Source organism: Macaca fascicularis, chromosome 9 (assembly GCF_037993035.2).
Source record: "Macaca fascicularis isolate 582-1 chromosome 9, T2T-MFA8v1.1".
NCBI lineage: Eukaryota > Metazoa > Chordata > Mammalia > Primates > Cercopithecidae > Macaca > Macaca fascicularis.
The window spans coordinates 76,206,565-76,226,935 of record NC_088383.1 but is presented as its reverse complement, the minus strand read 5'-3'; the positions used below and the strand labels follow the sequence as shown (position 1 = coordinate 76,226,935).

At 38.6% G+C, this 20,371-nt stretch overlaps 1 protein-coding gene across 3 annotated transcripts in view; it reads right to left on the bottom strand.

Annotated features, from left to right (window-relative positions):
- Nucleotides 1-4,958: 4,958 nt before the first annotated feature.
- Nucleotides 4,959-20,371, bottom strand: part of PPA1 (inorganic pyrophosphatase 1) — a 29,706-nt gene continuing 14,293 nt past the window's right edge. For 2 of the 3 annotated variants that reach the window (XM_045361065.2, XM_074001916.1), the window contains 7 exons: nt 19,609-19,728; nt 16,627-16,713; nt 15,588-15,714; nt 11,690-11,817; nt 11,341-11,426; nt 8,375-8,444; nt 4,959-5,310 (listed from right to left, as the gene is read on the bottom strand). In XM_045361065.2, the coding sequence (XP_045217000.2) occupies nt 5,170-5,310; nt 8,375-8,444; nt 11,341-11,426; nt 11,690-11,817; nt 15,588-15,714; nt 16,627-16,713; nt 19,609-19,728 (759 nt within the window). In that variant the 3' untranslated portion in view covers nt 4,959-5,169. Of the gene's footprint in view, nt 5,311-6,993; nt 7,037-8,374; nt 8,445-11,340; nt 11,427-11,689; nt 11,818-15,587; nt 15,715-16,626; nt 16,714-19,608; nt 19,729-20,371 lie in introns of all 3 variants that reach the window. The other variant, XM_045361066.2, reaches the window with a different exon arrangement.

The following is a 20,371-nucleotide window of genomic DNA, read 5'->3' as shown; positions in this document are numbered from 1 at the left end:
AAAGATTTAAATAGGACCTACAGTCTCCCAACCTAACAGACAAAATGTCTCCAATACTATTGACAACCACCCATCATACTAAGAACCAAGAAAATCACAATTCATATGAGAAAGAGCAATCAACAGATGCCAACACTGAGGTGAATCCTGATATGAATTTTAAAGCAACTGTCTTAAAAGTGCACTGTCAATTAGAAATTCGGTAGAAACAAATTAAAATACAGAAAATCCCTGGCCAGGCACGGTGGCTCACACCTGTAATCCCAGCACTTTGGGAGGCCGAGGTGGGCAGATCACTTGAGGTTGGGAGTTCGAGACCAGCCTGACCAACATGGAGGAACCCCGTCTCTACTAAAAATACAAAATTAGCCAGGCATGATGGCACATGCCTGTAATCTCAGCTACTCGGGAGGCTTAGGCAGGAGAATCGCTTGAACCCGGGAGGCGGAGGTTGCAGTGAGCCGAGATCACGCCATTGTACTCCAGCCTGGGCAACAAGAATGAAACTCTGTCTCTAAATAAATAAATAAAAAGAAAATCCCCAAAAATGGAAGTTAGGTGACAGAGGATAGAATCAATAAAGTAAGGACATAACAGAACTCAGCCAGGTGAAAAAGAAAAAGAACAGAAGCTCCTGACCCAAGGGACAATAACAAAAGATCTAACATTCATATCAGAGTCCCAGAAATAGAGCAGAAAGTAGGACAGAAAGTATTTGAAGCTGGGTGTGGTGGCTCGTGCCTGTAATCCCAGCACTTCGGGAGGCCTAGTCAGGCTGATCACCTGAGGTCAGGAGTTCAAGACCAGCCTGGCCAACATGGCAAAATCCCCTCTCTACTAAAAGTACAAAGATGAGCTAGATGTGGTCGTGCATGCCTGTACTCCCAGCTACTTAGGAGGCTGAGGTAGGAGGATCACTTGAGCCCAGAGGACCAGGCTTCAGTGAGCCAAGATTGCACCGTTGCACTCCAGCCTGGATGACAAAGTGAGACTCTGTCTCAAAAAAAAAAAAGAGTATTTGAAGAAGTGGCTAAAAATCCCCCAAATCTAGTGAAAGACACAAACCTACAGATCCAAGATGATGAGCAAATCTCACAGGATAAAGTACTAACATATCCATAATTACCTCTGCCCTGGCCAAGGAACCTCAGATCTTCAGTTTCTCAGAGACCACGGCTGGGGTCATAAGCTTATAGTTAGGATCTTCCTTATAGGTTGTCATAGGTAGGTTTGTCAAACAAGACTAGGTTACTGAGCTTGTCTCGAACTTTGCCACTGGACTACTTTTCAGCCTTGGCCCCAGATCTCTTCACTGGGTCTTTGTCTTTCTTTGTTGACTTTCCGGCATCTTTTTTCTTCTTGTGGTCCTTGGGAAGCATTGCAAAGCTCAGAGAGCAGTGGTGACCACTGCAGCTTTGCTGAGATGTTGGACTAAAAGGAAGTACTGTTCAGGAAAGGGCCAGAAGCCTCCTGCCACTGTGAGTACTTCTGGGGCAAAGGAGGCAGTATAGATTAAAAAAAAAAAAAAAAAAAAAAAAGTGACACCTTTATACTGCTTATAAAAAACTCACTTCAAATTCAACATAAACAGGTTGAAAGTAAAAGAATAGAACAAAATATACCATGCAAACATTAGTTATTTTTTTAAAATGCAGGAGTAGCTATAGTAATATCTGATAAAGTAGACTTCAGAGCAAAGAAAATTACTAGTGACAAAGAGGGACATATGTAATAACAGAAAGTTCGGGCCGGGCGCAGTGGCTCAAGCCTGTAATCCCAGCACTTTGGGAGGCCGAGACGGGTGGATCACAAGGTCAGGAGATCGAGACCATCCTGGCTAACACAGTGAAACCCCGTCTCTACTAAAAAAATACAAAAAACTAGCTGGGCAAGGTGGCAGGTGCCTGTAGTCCCAGCTGCTCGGGAGGCTGAGGAAGGAGAATGGCGTAAACCCAGGAGGCGGAGCTTGCAGTGAGCTGAGATCCGGCCACTGCACTCCAGCCTGGGCGACAGAGCGAGACTCTGTCTCAACAACAACAACAACAAAAAACAGAAAATTCAATCCACCAGAATATATAGGATCCTAAAGTGTACTCACCAAATAACAGAGCCTTAAAATATATTAAACAAAAACTGATAGAGCTAAAAGTTCAAATGCCTTTATGGTTATAATCGGGGAATTCAATACCTCCATTTCAGTAATTGATACAACTACTAAAGAGAAAATCAGCAAGGGTATAGAAGATCAGAACAACACATAAACCAACAGGATCTCACTGACATAAACAGAACACTCCACCCAACAATAACAAAACACATGCACCCATGAAACACTCTGGACAGACCATCAAACAACCTCAATAAAAGAATCGAAATGATAGTGTGTTCTCTGACCGCAATGGAGCCAAACTAGAAATTAGTAGCAGAAACATATTAGGAGATGTCTAAACACACGACTAAAATTGATCTGTCAATTTAATGCAATGCCTATTAAAATCTCAGTAAGATTTTTTACAGGCATAGACAATAGACATAGCCAAAACTTATTCTAAAATACATATGAAGAGGCACAGGCCCTAGTTAGACAATCTTGACAAAGAAGAAAAAAGTGGGAAGAATCTCTCTATTTGATTTTAAGGCTTACCATATAATTACAGTCATCAAGAGAGTGTGGTATCGGCAGAGGGTCAGACATACAGATCAATGGAACAGAACAGAGGACCCAGAAATAGGCCCACACAAATATGCTCAATGGATATTTGACAAGCGTGCAAACCAATTCCATGGAAGAATAAGCTTTCAAAAAAATGGCACTGGAGCAACTGGACATCCATAGGAAAAAATGAATCTAGACCTAAACCATAAACCTTATATAAAAATAAACACAAAATGAATCATAGGCTTAAATGTAAGCTATAAAACTTTTAGAAAAAAACACAGGAGAAAATGTTTGCGATCTAGGGCTAGGAAGAGTTCTAACTTGATACCTAAAGCATGATCCATAAAAGGAAAATGTAGTAAGATGGTAAGATTTTGCTCTGTGAAACAGCATGTGAAAACAATGAAAGAACAAGTTACAGACTGGGAAAAAATATTTGCAAACCAAAACTTAACAGTTAAAAAAGCAACTATACAATTTTAAGATGAGTAAATGACATGAGCAGACATTTCACCAAACAGGATATATAGGTGGCAAACAAGCACATGAAAAGATGTTTGACATCATTAGCTATTAGAGAAATGCAAATTAAAACTACCATGAGATATTACTACATACCCAACAGAATGGCTAAAATACAATATAGTAGGCCAGGCAGGGGAGCTCACACTTGTAATTCCAGCAGCACTTTGGAAGGCCGAGGCAGGTGGGTCACTTGAGCCCAGGAGTTTGAGACCAGCCTGGGCAACATGGTAAAACCCCATCTCTACAAAAATTAACTGGGCATTATGGCACACAACTGTATTCCCAGCTACTTGGGAAACTGAGGCAGGAGGATTGCTTGAGCCTGAGAGGTGGAGATTGCAGTGAGCCAAGATCGTGCCATTGCATTCCAGCCTGGGTGACAGTGAGACCCTGCCTCAAAAAAAAAAAAAAAAAAAAAAGACAAACCAAAGGCTGGCAAGGATGTGGAAAAATTGAATCACTCCAACATTGCTGTTGGGAATGTAAAATTGGACCATAACTCTAGAAAATTTGGTACCTTCTGATAAAATATGCATCTATCATGTGACTTAGCAATTACACTGCTAGAGATCTGAGAGAAATGAAAATGTTTTATGTCGACATGAAAACATGTACAAAAATGTTCACTGCAGCTGTATTTGTAATGGCCAAACACTGGATCAGCCCAGACATCCTTCAACAGGTAAAACATATACATATCATGGAAAGTACTCAGCAATAAAAAGGAATGAATAAAAAGAATGAAACATTGATATATGCGGCAACTTGAAGGACTACCAGGAAATTACACTGAGTGAAAAGCCAATCCCAAAAGGTTACATACTGTATGATTCTATTTATATAATATTCTTAAAAAGACAAAATCATAGGAAAATGGAGGACAGATTAGTGGTTGCCAGGGGTTAAGGATGGTGGTGTGGGGAAGACAGGAGGGAGGTGGGTGTGGTTATAAAAGGGCAACACGAGAGATCTTGTGGTGTCGAAACTGTTCAGTATCTTATAGGACACATAAGCTTACATAGGTGATTAAACGATAGAATTGTAAATTATATAGAACACATCATAGAAATATTCATTAATACAAGTGAAACTAGGAAGTTTGAATACGATTGGTAGATTATATCAAAGTCAATGTCCTGGTTGTTATACTATAGTTCTACAAAATGTTACTTTTAGGGGAAACAGTGTAAGGTGTACAGAATTATTTGAATTATCTCTGAATTATTTTTAGAACTACATGTGAATCTATATTCACTCCAGCCTGGGTGACAGAGTGAGACCCTGTCTCAAAAAAAAAAATCTGAATGTATGCTACATGCCATCACATGAATAATGTCTGTTTCACAGATGAGGGAACTGAAGTTGAGTGGTTGGTAACTGACTTAAGATTACAGAGCTAGTAAGAAGACAGGCTGGCATTCAAACTCTGGTTTGTTCAGCTGATAACTTAGAATATAATGTAAATGACTTAAGGGTTCAATTAGTTGACTGACGAAGTAAAAAAATAACTATTAATATATAACTTCAAAGGGTGAGCAACATTGTGCTTTCTGCTAATGTGATATAAATTTAAAAGCTTTTGCTTTAGAATGGTATGCTAGGACTTAGGTACTAGAGCATAGTATCAAGAGTACTATAAATATAAGGGGTTTCTTTTTTTGTCTAATAATTATACATTTGAATTATAAGACTATCAACAGAAAACAAACACCAAAAAGTACCCATACCTACTTAATGTTGGCTTCAGATTAAAATAAAAATATCCTAAACCAAGTTTCAGCAAAATAATTTTATTTCCTAACATATGGTAACATACACATCCAATATGTGCTCCCCTTGCACATCTATTCACAAGTGACTTCCAAATGACAACTGCTTTGATATTTAAGCATGTGTTAAAAGTTATCTTAGTTGAGATTTGAAAAATGCTTTAGATGGATAACATTCTGAGTATACTGGATTGGTCACAGCAGAATTTACTTTAGTTAGATGAGTTCTACAAATTTAAAGCTTTGAAAAGCTACTACTTTTACATCTAATACATCCAGATGAATACGATGCAGCAATATCAGCTTGTATTCCGGAGAAATCTCATTAGTTTTTCTGGTGATGGTACCACTTATCCACTGTATTCAGAGAAAAGAAAAACAAATTAGAATTCCTGCTAAGAATCAAAATTACACCTAACATATAACAAAGACTAATATACTTGCTTTAATGAATTCTACTATGAATTACCTGAAAATGAATGGACATACATACAAAATTTCTCTACAGCACATGCAAGTGTTTTCTTTTGGGCTTTCTTACACTTCATGCTAATTGTATAGTGTGATTTTCAAACTTTTTTTTTTTTTTTTTGAGACAAGGTCTCACTCTCTTGCCCAGAAGGGAGTGCAGTAGCAGCAATCATGGCTTACTGCAACCTCCATCTTCCAGGTTCAAGCAATTCCCGTGCCTCAGTCTCCCTAGCAGCTGGCATTACAGACGTGTGCCACCACATCTGGCTAATTTTTGTATTTTTTTTGTAGAGACAGGGTTTCTCCATGTTGGCCAGGCTAGTCTCAAACTCCTGGGCTCAAGTGATCCGCCCACATCAGCCTCCCAAAGTGGTGGGACTACAGGCATGAGCCATCACACCCAGCCTTCAAATTTGTTTTTTTTAAGTGGCAGAATCATTTTCTTACCAGAAAAATCTTACAGAGAATTCTGACATCTAAGGAGGAGAGAACTGTTTTCTGGGTGAAGCAGCCTGTGGCTAGATGGGAATGTGGAGATCAGCCCACTCAGGGTCCCCTCCAACGTCCAGCAGGCACCTCCACGGAACTCAGAGGGGCACAGTGGGTCATGGTTTGGAAACCGCTATGATACAGTGTGGCACTAAAGGTGATATGTAGCAGCTCATCTTCCTTCCCACGCACACTACAGAATTCTAAAAACATTTCTCACTCTCTTCCCTCTCTTCCTGTGTATGTGATATGTTAAAAATATGTATGTGGCTGGGTGCAGTGGCTCACGCCTGTAATCCTAGCATTTTGGGAGGACAAGGTGGGTGGATCGCTTGCCTGGGTGACATGGCGAAACCCTGCCTGATTAGTGTTCAAGACCAGCCTGGTTCGAGACCTGGTTTGAGACCAGCTTGGGCAACATGGTGAAACCCTATCTCTACAAAATATAAAAAAATTAGACAGGTATGGTGGCACGTGTCTGCAGTCCCAGCTATTTGGGAGGCTGAGATGAGAGAATCACTTTAACCTGGGGAGGTTGTGGGTACAGTGAGCTGTGATCACGCCCCTGCACTCTAGCCTGGGTGACAGAGTGACAGCCTGGGTGACTCTGTGTCAAAAAACAAGCCAGGTTCAGAAAGACAAATACCACATGATCTCATTTATATGTGGAATATAAAAAAGGTGAATTCATAGAGGTAGAGAGTAGAATGGTGGTTGCCAGGAGCTGAAGGATGGGGAAAGGGCAGGTGATGGTCAAAGGGTAACAGGTTTTAGTTAGACAGAAGGAATAAGCTTTAGTGATCTATTGCACAGAATGGTGACTGTAATGTCTATTTCAAAATTGCTAAGAGTAGATTTCAAATGTTTTTACCACACACCAAATAATGATTAAGTATGTGAGGTAATGATTTCTTAATTAGCTGGATTTAATCATTCCACATTGTAAACATATATCAAAACATCACACTGTATGCTATAAGTATATATAATTATCATTTGTCAACTAAAAATAAAAGTAACATAATTTTTCCATACATCTGTGTAATTTTTAATGAAATTTTACTGGAATAGAAATCTTACCATCTGTTGGTACTGTGCAAGCAGATTCACAGGGTGGTGGTAACTAAAATATAAAATATTAAAATCTATTAGTCTAATCTCATTTTTTAAAAAGCTAAAAAGGTATACTGACAAAAATTTAGGAGAATCTGGACTATCCCAAATTTTAGGATCTAAACATAATTTGTAATATATAGGAATAACAGAAAGTTTGCTCTAGTGCTGAGATGCTAACAAATTCAAGCCTCTTGGATGGTACAGTGGCTCACGCCCATGATCCCAGCACTTTGGGAGGCCGAGGTGGGTGGATCACAAGGTCAGGATTTCAAGACCAGCCTGGTCAACATGGTGAAACCCCGTCTCTACTAAAAATAAAATTATCTGGGCGTGGTGGCAGGCGCCTGTAATCCCAGCTGCTCGGGAGGCTGAGCCAGAGAACTGCTTGCACCTGGGAGGCGGAGGTTGCAGTGAACCGAGATTGCGCCACTGCACTCCAGCCTGGGCGACAGAGTGAGACCCGTCTCAAAAAAAAAAAAAAAAAAAAAATTCAGGCCTCTTGACTTTTTATGACATGGAGAATAATTAATACGAAAAAACCGATTTATGCATATATAACAATTTTATATATACACACATATTTATAAAATATGGGCAAAGTGTTCTCACTGAAAAATTATGATAGCTAACCACTGGCTTTTCCCTTACAATTTTTCTTATTTATCTCAACTTTGTCAGGATTCATACATAAATAAAGATAAATCTAAATGTACTGGTTTCATCATTAAATTGTCCTTTTTTCCTTCTTCCACCCCATTAAGAAGGCAATAAAAAAGTCAGACCTCATTTTCTTTTGTTTTCCTTATTTAGTATTATAAATGAAAATAATTTAAGATGATCTCATTCAATCTTTTGGTAAATCCAAATCAAATAATTAAAAATAGTACAAAAGCAAAATTATTGCTTTGATGGGTGCTTTTACTACCTCACATGAAAGCCTTTCTTAGGTTACAAATCATTCCTGCAATGGCACCTAAAACTTTGATACCTTCCTCAGTCCTTGCTAAAACCAAGTAAGTAAATTCCCATTGGTTCTTTTGTGGAAGTGGCTTATGATGGGTTATAGGCACACAGGTTACTTGGTACATTCTGGAACCATTTTGAGTTTTACAAATTTTACTACCATGCTATCTGTCCAACTTATGATTGATTAGAATCACTCCCTCAGCTTCTCCCTCAGTCAATGGCCACTTGTATGTGTTCATGGTTTCTAATTTCAAGACTCCACACAGTAATATGCATACAAAAGGCACTCAAGTATTTGTTGAAACAAGTACTTCCTCTCCCCATTTAGCATCATAGTTTTTAGCAACCAGGTTTTTTTTTAAAGGAAACTTTTACATACAGCATCCACAATGGCTCTGGCAGCATCAGGATCACACTTGAAGGGGCTCTCAGACACAGTTGTATTCATGCTATTAAATAAAACAAAAGTAGTCATAAGACAAAATAACAAAAATTCTCTCTTAAGAGTTAAAAATTGAGTTGAAAGTGGTTGACCAGGTGATGTTCAAGTTTAGTTTAGTCAAAAGCTTTTTCACGTACATTTAACATTCTAATTATTTATTCTGGCAAGGCATAGCTATTCTTGTGATCAATTTTATTCAAACATCTTAACAAGTTCGGATTTAAGAAACTGAGATTGGGCCGGGCACGGTGGCTCACGCCTGTAATTCCAGCACTTTGGGAGGCTGAGGCAGGCGGATCACAGGTCAAGAGATTGAGACCATTCTGGCCAACATGGTGAAACCCCATCTCTACTAAAAATACAAAAATTAGCTGGGCATGGTAGCGCGTGCCTGTAGTCCCAGCTACTTGGGTGGCTGAAACAGGAGGATCGCTTGAATCTGGAAGGCAGAGGTTGCAGTGAGCCGAGATCGTGCCACTGCACTCCAGCCTGGAGACAGAGCAAGACTTTGTCACAAAAAGAAAAGAGAAGAGAAGAAAAGAGAAGAGAAGAGAAGAGAAGAGAAAAGGAAGGAAGGAAGGCAAACAAACTGAGATTGAATGCTTTGTAACTCTCACTGAAATAGCTGAGAAATGTGAATTAAAATGAGAAACATATCTTTCTTAATTGGAAAAAATAATGAAACAAACAAAAAAAAAACCCAGTTCCTGTAGTGCTGGTGAGACATCTGAAACAGACACTTCTGGCAGAAGTCCTGGTTCAATCTTTCTGAAAAATAATTCTGTAAAATGTATCCAAAACCTTTTAAAAAGCTCGTAGGTCTTGATAGAGAAATTCCACCTCTAAGAACCCAATTCAAGACTGAAACGGTAATTTACAAAGGTGTTTACCATATACTATTTCACTATTAATAATAGTGAAAAATTGCAAGTAACTAAAATGTCCAATAATAAGAAATGATTAAAAATAGTTTATCCTTCTTTGCAGGGGATTTAAAAATAAAACATAAAAAGGTTTATCCATAAAACATATTATACAGAGATGGAATATTATATTATTAAAATATGATCTTTCTAGACTGGGCATGGTGGTTTGCATCTGTAGTCTAAGTGCTTTTGGAGGCTGGACTGTGAGAGGATCACTTGAAGCCAGGAGGCCAAGATCAGTCTGGACAACATAGCAAGACACTGTCTCTACAACAAATTTAAAAATCATCTGGGAGTGGTGATTTGTGCCTGTAGTCCCCAGCTACCTGGGAGGCTGAGACAGAAGGATCACTTCTTTGAGGTTACAGTGAGCTATTACAGTAACATCGCACTTCAGCCTGGGTGAGAGACCCTGTCTCTAAAAAAAAATTATATTTTTAATGACATGAGGAAATGCTTATTATATAGTGTTAAATTTTAAAAATCATAAGACAAGCCGTATATATAATACAATCCTAATTTGTTTTTTGTTTTTTTAGCCCACTTTAGTCTAAAATATGGATCATATTTTAAAAATACATTTTTTTGTTTATCCATAGTTCAAGTTTTCCTATATATTAGTCATTATAGTATTAATATAATATATGCCCAATTAGAAATATTCCATCAAGGCCGGGCATGGTGGCTCACGCCTGTAATCCCACCACTTTGGAGGCCAAGGCAGGTGGATCACGAAGTCAGGAGTTCGAGACTAGCCTGGTTAACATGGCAAAACCCCGTCTCTACTAAAAATACAAAAATTAGCCAGGAATGGTGGCACACGCCTGTAATACCAGCTACTCAGGAGGCCGAGGCAGGAGAAACAATTGAATCCGGGAGGCGGAGGTGGCAGTGAGCTGAGATAGTGCCATTGTACTCCAGCCCGGGCAACAAGATCAAGACTCTGTCTCAAACAGCAACAACAACAAAGAAATACTCCATCAAAATGAAAAATGAATAAACTTTGCTTACCTGTTATTTAACATACATTAAGACCATTTTCATAGAAATCGTTAAGATACCAAAAAATAGAGAAGTTAACTTAAAAGCCAAATCTTTTTCCTTTTTTTTTTTTTTCTTTTGAGACAGGGTCTTGCTCAGTTGCCCCAGCTGAAGTGCAGTGAGGCAATCACAGCTCACTGCAGCCTTGATCTCCAAGGCTCAAGTGATCTTCCCACCTCAGCATTGCTACAGGCAAGCGCCACCAGGCCTGGCTAGTTTTTTTTAATGTTTAGTAGAGATGAGGTCTCACTATGTTGCCCCCACAGTCTCCAGTTCCTGAGTTCAAGTGATCCTCCTGCCTCAGCCTCCTAAAGTGCTGGAATTACAGGAATGAGCCACAGCACCCAGCCAAATGCCAACTCTTAGGATTGTACAATTTTACACAAATATATATAACTCTTCTCCATTTTTCTTCTGTTTGAAGGACAGTGTTTTCATTTTATAGGACATTATCCTGACACAGAATAGAAGATTTCTGGGAGAATTATTTCTGTACATTAGCCTTTTCTCATATTCTCTCTCTCCTTTTTTTTTTTTTTTTTGAGACCGAGTCTCACTCTGTCACCCAGGCTGGAGTACAGTGGTACGATCACGGCTCACTGCAGCTTCAACCTCCCCAGGCTCAGGTGATCCTCCCAACTCAGCCTCCTACGTAGCTGGGACTACAGGTGTGTACCACCATGCCCAGCTAATTTTTGTACTTTTTGTAGAGATAGGGTTTCTCCATGTTGTCCAGGCTGGTCTTCAACTCCTGGGCTCAAGCGATCCGTCCACCTTGGCTTCCCAAAGTGCTGGAATGACAGTTGTGAGCCACCACACCCCACCTTGTATCTCTTTTCTAAGTGAAAGTAACAGCACAGTGTCTTATGATTATTAAAACCTCTTCTGCAAGCTGGTCTGCTTTGTGTGTTAAACATGCAAAGTGTTTACACTTACCAACTGATTCCTTTTCCATTCGTTTTCTTAGTCACTAATGCTTTCCAATGGTCATGAGTGCTTTTAATAATATCAATTGCAAAGTCCTATAATTTGAAGAGATTTGCATTACAATGATAAAAAGGTATTCTTTTCCTATTATCAACATTTCCCCAAAGCCTGATAATTTGTCTCTTTTGAATCATTTCCTTATTCTAAAAATGGAAGAGAATATTAAAGTGAATAAACACCAAGACTGTGTTATGTTTCCAGACTTCTGTTTTATGAATCTTTAGATAGTAACAATATGGTTAAATTATAAGTCTCAATAGAAATGAGCCTAAAGCTACAGTTCTGAATGACATATTACCTTATCTTTAAATTCTGCATTAAAAGCAAACTCGTTTTCTGGTTTTCCATCAGGAACCTTATACCTTCTAAACCAGTCCACAGTAGCTTCCAAGTAGCCAGGTTTCAGCCGTTTGACATCATTGATATCTAAGAAGAGAAGAAGCATAAGATGACACTGACAATGATTTTTTTAAAAAAGAAAGAGAATAAGCAGATTTCAAGATGCACAAATAATCACACATTCAACAAAAATTCCAAGTACTTATTTTGAAAGAGCTGTGGAATGACTTATCATGGAAGTTCAAGATAATGTTGGAGCGAAGCCCCTTGTTGAGAAGAGAAGCCATACATTGAAAGGAAATCATCTAGTGTCTCCAAATATCTCTAACATTAAGTACAGAGAACAATCAGTACAATAGTAATCTCTGTTAGGTAAGGGCCAACAGCTGGTGGCTACATAATGAAACAACCAGTTTGGCAAATGTAGATAATTCCTATGAGAAGTGTACAAGATACTGAAAAAGACAGAGGTTATCTTTTTTTTTTTTTTTTTGGAGACAGGGTCTCTCTCTGTCACCCGGGCTGGAATGCAGTGGCCCGAACAAGGCTCACTGCAGCCTTGACCTCCAGAGCTCAGGTGATCCTCTCACCTCAGCCTCCTGAGTAGCTGGGACTATAAGCATGCACATGCCTAGCTAATTTTTAAATTTTTTGTAGAGATGGGGTCTTGTCATGTTACCCAGGCTGGTCTCAAACTCCTGGGCTCAAGCAATCCTCCTGCCTTGGCTTCCCAAAGCACTGGGATTACAGGCTTGAGGTACTATCCCTGGTCCAGAGGCAGAGGCTATATGTCAGAGAATCACAACACTATTACGTACTAAAAGATAAGAAAAATAGATTAGATTGATATCCATTGTTGGGTTATGTATTAAATGTGACTAGACTTTGCTGGATAGTACAGGCACTATATATAACAATACTTTAGTTCTGGCTGACAGAAAAGTGTACTGCTTAAAAAACTTTAAGTTTCTGTGTAGCCATCAACAATGGCTAGCCTCAATGTCATCAAACTGCACTTTAAATAACAAACTCCTGCACAATGCAAGCAAACAGAGATACACATGCTAAAAAGTCAGTTAGGAAAAGTATTATGAGGAAGAGAAATACATTTGACAACAACAAAAGCTTATTTATATTTGTATAAGATAACATTGCTTCAATCCAATTTATTTATTTTTTTGAGATGGAGTCTCACTCTGTCTCCCAGGCTGGATCTCGGCTCACTGCAAGCTCCGCCTCCTGGGTTCACGCCATCTCCTGCCTCAGCCTCCTGAGTAACTGGGACCACAGGTGCCCACCAACATGCCTGGCTAGTTTTTTTGTATTTTTAGCAGAGATGGGGTTTCACCGTGTTAGCCAGGATGGTCTTGATCTCCTGACCTCATGATCCACCTGCCTCGGCCTCCCAAAGTGCTGGGATTACAGACATGAGTCACTGCGCCCGGCCGATTTATAATTCAATCCAATTTATAATCTGCGTAAAGAATAGCATGCATTCTATTATCATAGTATCACTAAAAGTACGGAAACTTTACAGAATGCACTGGGCAATGTTTAAGCACTAGTAAATTTCAAAGAACTTATAATTTACATAAAATGTGTCACCTGATACAGAAATAATTTGGAAATCCAGAAATCCAACATGCAAATGTTGATGTTTTCCAATACCAGAAACCAATTCTCCATTTATTCAGAAACCAACTGGGTGCTCAGTAATTCAGTGTGATTCTGACACTATCTACCTGGAGTTAGCATCAGATCTCAAAGGTTAGGGGCCCAGTCTCATAAGACTGCCCCACTTCAGATGCCTCCTGTACTTCTGACTGATCAGCTATAAATTGGGGGTTTTCACAATCCTCTCCCTAAGTTCCCTAATTTGCTAAAATGATTCACAGAACTCAGGAAAACACTGAAGTTTAACATTTTGTTATACGCATGCAACCCAGGGACAGCAAATGGAAGAGATGCACAGGGGCAAGCTACAGGATGGACAATAGATACTGCCTTAGGTTGACATTAGGGAAAGCTGCATACTACTTGCACCATGGGACCAGCCACCCCAAGAAAGTTTTCACGGTTCTAATAACCTGAACTGCAGGGAAATAATGCCTTAGTAAATGAGTGCTGACAGAGTGACGGGCTTGGCTTCACTAATCATGGCCACAGCATGCCAAGTTCTCTTGTATAAGAAGTACATTGGAAATGCAGGCACCGACCTACAGAACAGAGCCGCACCACCAAGTTAGTGAACAGATGGTGTGAATGCACTCTCACCTTTCAAAATTGAAACAAAACGTTAAAGGATTGGCATTCTTCCAGTCCTTCTTCAATGAATTAACACAGATGCAAATATACATCACATCATTTTGAGGGAACATGCTCTCAAGGTGACTCTTATCACTGCTGACATTGACCTCCATCACCTGGCTGAGGCAGTGTTTGTCAAGTTTCTGTGCTGTAAAGTCATTCTCTCCTGTCCCTTACCCACATTGTACTCGTTGGAAGGAAGTCACCATGCACAGCTCACAATTAAGGACCTCCTTGAGAAGGGAGTATCTACATAAATTATTTGGAATTCTTCTGCTTTGAGATTTATCTATTCTTCCTCATTTGTTTATTTATTCAATCATTTATTTATGTCAGTAGAGACTCATGGATATTTATTTTATGTTCCAGGTTATATTAAAATACTACTTTATTTTCTTGCTCAAATTGTTCTAGCTTTGGCAACTCCTATGTATGTACCCAAGAATAAAAACATAAGTCCACACAAAAACTTGTACAGGAATGTTCATGGCAGCATTACACAGTCAAAACAACCCAAACGTCCATCAACTGATGAATGGATAAACAAAATGTAGTATATCCACACAATGGAATAATATTCAACCATAAAAAGGAGTACTGACAGATGCTACAATATGCCATATGGATGAACCTAGAAAACATTATACTAAGTGAATGAAACCAGAAACAACAACAAAAAAAATCCACATATTGTACCAGTCCATGTATGAGATACCTAGAATAGGTAGAATAGGCAACTCCATAAAGACAAAAAGCAGATTAGTGGTTGCCAGGGCCTGGAGAGGAGGAGGGAATAGGGAATGACTTGAACTAGTGGTGATGGCTGCACAACCTTGTGAATGAATGAAATGCCACTGAAGTGTACACTTTCATTAAAATGGTGAATTTTATGTTATGTAAATTTTAGCACCAAAAAAAAAAGGGGGGGGGGAATGAAGTGCTGATACATGCTACAATATGGATGAACTCTGAAAACACTTATTTCACTAAGTGAAATAAACCAGACACAGAGGCCACCTATATGATGCCATTTACATGAAATGACAGCATAGGCAAATCCATAGGCACAAAATAGATCCGCAGTCACCTGGGACTGAGGGAAGCGGGACAGAGAGTGATAGCCCATGGACACAGGATTTCCTTTTGGGCTGATGAAATGTTCTGCAGTTAGACAGTGGTGATGGTTGTACAACTTAGTGAATATACTAAAAACCACTGAATTGTGCATTTTACAGTGGTGACTCTTTGATATGTGAATATCTCAATTAAATGTTTTAAAATAAATAAACATAGCAACTGAGTGCTGGTATGTGGGGAAGGAAAGGACAGAGAAACAGTAAGAACTTACCAGATTTTTTCTGTTCTGGAATGAAGGAGAAAGTGTACTTAGTTAATTACAAGTAGTCATAGAAATAATGCTTGAACAGTGCTTTGTTCCTCCATCCTTTAATAGTTTGAAGTAATGGGCTTACAATTCTGTCATTACAGGTTAAGTTTGGTGGTGTTTATGAATTAATTAGAAAGACTTCAGACTCTTCAAATTTTCTTACCATTATAGTTGGCTGCATCAGGATCATCCACATTAATGGCAATGACTTTCCAGTCGGTTTCCCCTTCATCAATCATAGCCAATATGCCTAGAACTTTCACGCCAATTATTTCACCTCTTGCACATACCTGAGTCAATAGACAAAGTCAGGACAACATTACAGAATGAAACTCTAGAAGACGGTTTTACTTGGCTAACAGGAAGTAAGAAAGAGGCCAAGTTCTTGTGAATTTACCTGGAGACTGTTTCTTTAAGCAAATTTTAAAAACCTAGGTAAGTAAATGTTTCATCAGTCCTATTGAAGTTGAAAACAGGACTTATAGGTCCTATTTTCTTCTAGGTCATAGGGAAACCAGTACATAGCTCAGGGTAATCAATGTTTTTTGCACTATCATTGATTATACTGAAGAATAAGTCCTCCATAGTCTCAAATATGTATCTTAATATGCTTTACCTTTTATTTTATAAAAGTCATTGAGTTAAGCAAGTCATACAATGACTTAAAAAGTTTATGACTTAAAAAACAAAATGAAAACTTTGTTTTTAGTTGTTTACTATTTCTCTGAGCCTGAGAGAGACATAAAGAAATAACTATAATCAGAATCTTAGAACAACCCTCCTTGATGGAGGAATTACTACCATGAATCTCCAACTCAAGAGGTTATTTGGTTTGGGTCAATTTACTGATCACTCTAAATCGTTAGGCAAGGTTTGCCATGGATTGAGAGGGAATTTCCCTCCTGGTACCTTTCACCTATTGACTAATTATCCATCTTCTAAAGCAATGCAGAACACGTCCAGTTTTTCCAGATATATGTTCAATCACACATACACAGACACGTTTTTCTTCCAGACTAGGTTTAAATGTACAAATTATAATATACAAATGCTTAAAATGCAAGAGAAGCCTTTAATACCAAAGAGACATCATTATTTCACTAATATTCATCCATTTTATTCACAGTATTTTTTAAAGTATGAAATTTGGTATACTTCATTAATCTCTCAACACTAAAGAAAAAAACGTCACATTTCATTACCTTGCTTCCAATTTCACACACATCAATTGGGTCATTGTCACCACAACAGCCAGTATGTTTATCATTGTGCCCTGGGTCTTCCCAAGTCTGAAAAAAATAATACTTAGTGTATATCGTTCCTATACATATGGACAAAATGGATCATGTTGAGAATAATAGATAACATCCTATGACTCTTCAGCTATTTTTTATCTCATTGTTTTAGTTCTTTATTCACATGTAAGAATCTTAACTACGCACAATAGTTTCAATTAAATGTTGTAGCTCCTACTACACATATAATGCTAAATTTAAGCTTTAAAACAGATAATGATCCTATTTTAAACAAGCAAAAGCCAACTACTTAATAACTGAGACAACAGGGAAAACACAAATATAGACCGAAATGTTTACTTTAAAGATGTGTGGTTTTAGGCTGGGGAGGCTGAGGCAAGTGGATCACCTGAGGTCAGGAGTTCGAGACCAGCCTAGCCAATACAGTGAAACCCTGTATACACTAAAAATATAAAAATTAGCCAGGCGTGGTGGTGCATGCCTGTAATACCAGCTACTTGGAAGGCTGTGGCAGGAGAATCGCTTGAACCCAGGAAGCAGCGGTTGCAGTGAGCCTAGATCATGCCACTGCACTCCAGCCTGGGCAACAGAGCGAGGCTCCATCTCAAAAAAAAAAAAAAAAAAAAAAAAAAACCAGAAAATAAAACACACAAAAATGTGTGTGTGTGTGTTTTCTTTTCTTTTCTTTCTTTTTTTTTTTTTTTTGGTAGAGACAGGGTCTCACTATGTTGCCCAGGCTTGTCTCAAACTCCTGGGCTCGAGTGATACTCCCACCTTGGTGTCCCAAAGTATGGGATTACAGGCATAAGCCACTGTACCTGGTCTTAGATTTTCTTTATAATAAATTCCCAAAACAGAAGTAGGTAGGCAAGAATAGTAAGATGGAAAGGTTATGTTCTTTTTCTTTTTTGAGACAGAGTCTTGCTCTGTCGCTCAGACTGGGTGGAGTGCAGTGGCACAATCTTGGCTCCCTGCAACCTCTGCCTCTCATGTTCAAGCAATTCTCCTGTCTCAGCCTCCTGAGTCGCTGGGATTACAGGCACACACCACCACACCTGGCTAATTTTTGTATTTTTAGTAGAGATGGGGTTTCACCATGTTGGCCAGACTGGTCTTAAACTCCTGACCTCAGGTGATCCTCCCACCTTGGCCTCCCAAAGTGCTGGGATTACAGGTATGAGCCACCACACCCAGCCAAAAGGTTACGTTCTGATGTTAAAAGTATCATCACTGACCAGGAGTCAAGACTGAAACATTTAATCAGAATTTTTCAGAACTTTACATGACTGGTTTTCTTTCCTTCCTAAATTGTAAGCCAGAGTCCTTGCAGAACATCTCACAAAAACACTGATAGCCTGTGCTAGCCAGGATGTTAGGTTTAAAATGTAGCTGTTGCTATTGGTTCTTTTTGCCTCCAACTGGAACACATTACTTGGATTTTTTGGCTACTCAGCTGGAGTAAAGGCAAAAGATAAATGAGAAGGGTGATAAAGGAAGACCACATCTAACAAATCCAACATTAAGAAAGCAAAATCCAACCCACAGAATAGTATTTCAGCAATGTTCTCCTACAAGGATGATATATCAAGGCTGAATACTATTAATAAATCCATTGAGGCCGGGTGTGGTGGCTCATGCCTGTAATCCCAGCACTTTGGGAGGCCGAGGCAGGCAGATGAAAAGGTCAGGAGTTTGAGACCAGTCTGGCCAATATAGTGAAACCCTACCTCTAATAAAAATACAAAAAATTAGCTGGGCGTGGTGGCGGGTGCCTGTAATCCCAGCTACTCAGGAGGCTGGGGCAAGAGAATCGCTTGAAACTGGGAGGCAGAGGTTGCAGTGAGCCAAGATTGCGCCACCGCACTCCAGTCCGGGCAACAGTGTGAGACTCCGTCTCAAAAACAACAACAACAACAACAACAACAAAAATCAATTAAAGTATAAGGTGAAACACTGTAATTAAGACAAACAAATGACTTTGTGCTTACCTAACAAGCCAGATGGCTCAGACCTATGTTCTACTATCTTATAGGTTGTTTCATAGTAGGTTCCATTTAACAGACTTCATTGTTAATAAAAACAAACCATTTATCAACAAATTCAACTGAATGTTTATTTAGTGTCTCAGCATTAAATTTTAAGTGCCACAGCACTGGCCTAGCCAAACCAGAATTAAATAGATGTCATTTACTCATTATAGACAAGATCCTAGTGATTCTTCACTCAAATATTAAATAAGAACCTGCTACATACTGACATTGTGCCAGGAATAAATTGGTAAACAACCCTTCTCAAAGGGTTGACTATTTAAGAAAACAGGATCCCCTCATTACTTTACCACAAAGAGCTTGACCTGAAGAAGAGGGAATCAAGACTCTAAACATAAAAGTCAGCAGTTATGAGAGCTTGTATGTGCAGGTGTTAAGGCTTTATTTTTTGAAATAACCATACCACCTACATACTGTGAATAGCTCAGGGAGGCAATATTAACGTCTCAAGGCGAAAGAAAGTGAGGCAAGTTAGATAAGCTAGGAAGTGGCCATCTTGGGATTTGAACTCTAGTCTGTCTGGTGCCAAAAATCAGTGCTTTTGACTACTACCATACACTCTTTCTTGACTGAATAGACTTGCAACTTGGTCTGTAGAGAATTTATATAGCTTACAACCAGTCCAAAAAAGAAAAAATATTTCAGAAAAGAATAAATGTTCAAATCTGAATTTAAACATTGTAAATATTTACCTTTCAGTTTATCTTGAAAATAAGTTATTTAAGGAAGCATTCAAATGAGTTAATTATCCCTTCTTATGTTTTTAAAATCTACCATAGAAAAAACTCTCCACAGGTATTCAAATCTTTTTTACGAATAGCAGTAAGTTAATATTTAGTAAGTTAAAAAGTACATTGTCAGCAGTTGCATGAAGACATACCTGAGGGATGGCACCATAGTTCCAGATATATCCTTTGTACGGGAACAAATTCGCAACATAGCGAAGTTTTCCTTTTTTCACATCTTGTTTAATGGGGTTTAAAGGGTCCTTTGTAGCAATCTGAAATAAAAAATTTCAAATCGTTGCATATTTGGATGTGAAATACTATTCAAATAAGGATCTGAGGAAATGAATTATGGTATCTATGTTCCCTAATTCCACTTTAATGATATTCTATCCCTAACAATTTTATAATTGAACTAAGGTGCTTCCATAATCAGCCACTAAGTGGAAAGGTTATGTGAGGTATAAAGGAACTATCAAGAAGGGAAGAAGAACATTTACTAATTCTAGAAAGCAAAGACTAAAATTACCTGGAATAAATTCTAATGTTTGAGTAATAAAAATATTGTAATTTTTATTAAAAGGGCAAAATAAATACTATCCAATTTTATTTTCCTTTACAGAATTTAAAATTATTCAAATACTCGGGTATTTATTACACACAAAAAATGTGATTACTGTAAAAAAGTATGTGGTATAAAATGTTATAAATATCCATAACAAAAAGGCAATGATGGTAGGTATCGTCAGAAAGAAACTAACACCATGCAACTGAAATTCCAATGAGAGTATCTGTGGCTGGGGTGACTAAAGAGGGGTCAGTGATGGGCTTACAGAGAGTAAGAGGAGAAAAAGTAGTTCTAGGTTTTGGGAACATCGGAAGCAAAGATGTTGGGAAGAAAAGTTTGGGGCATATTTG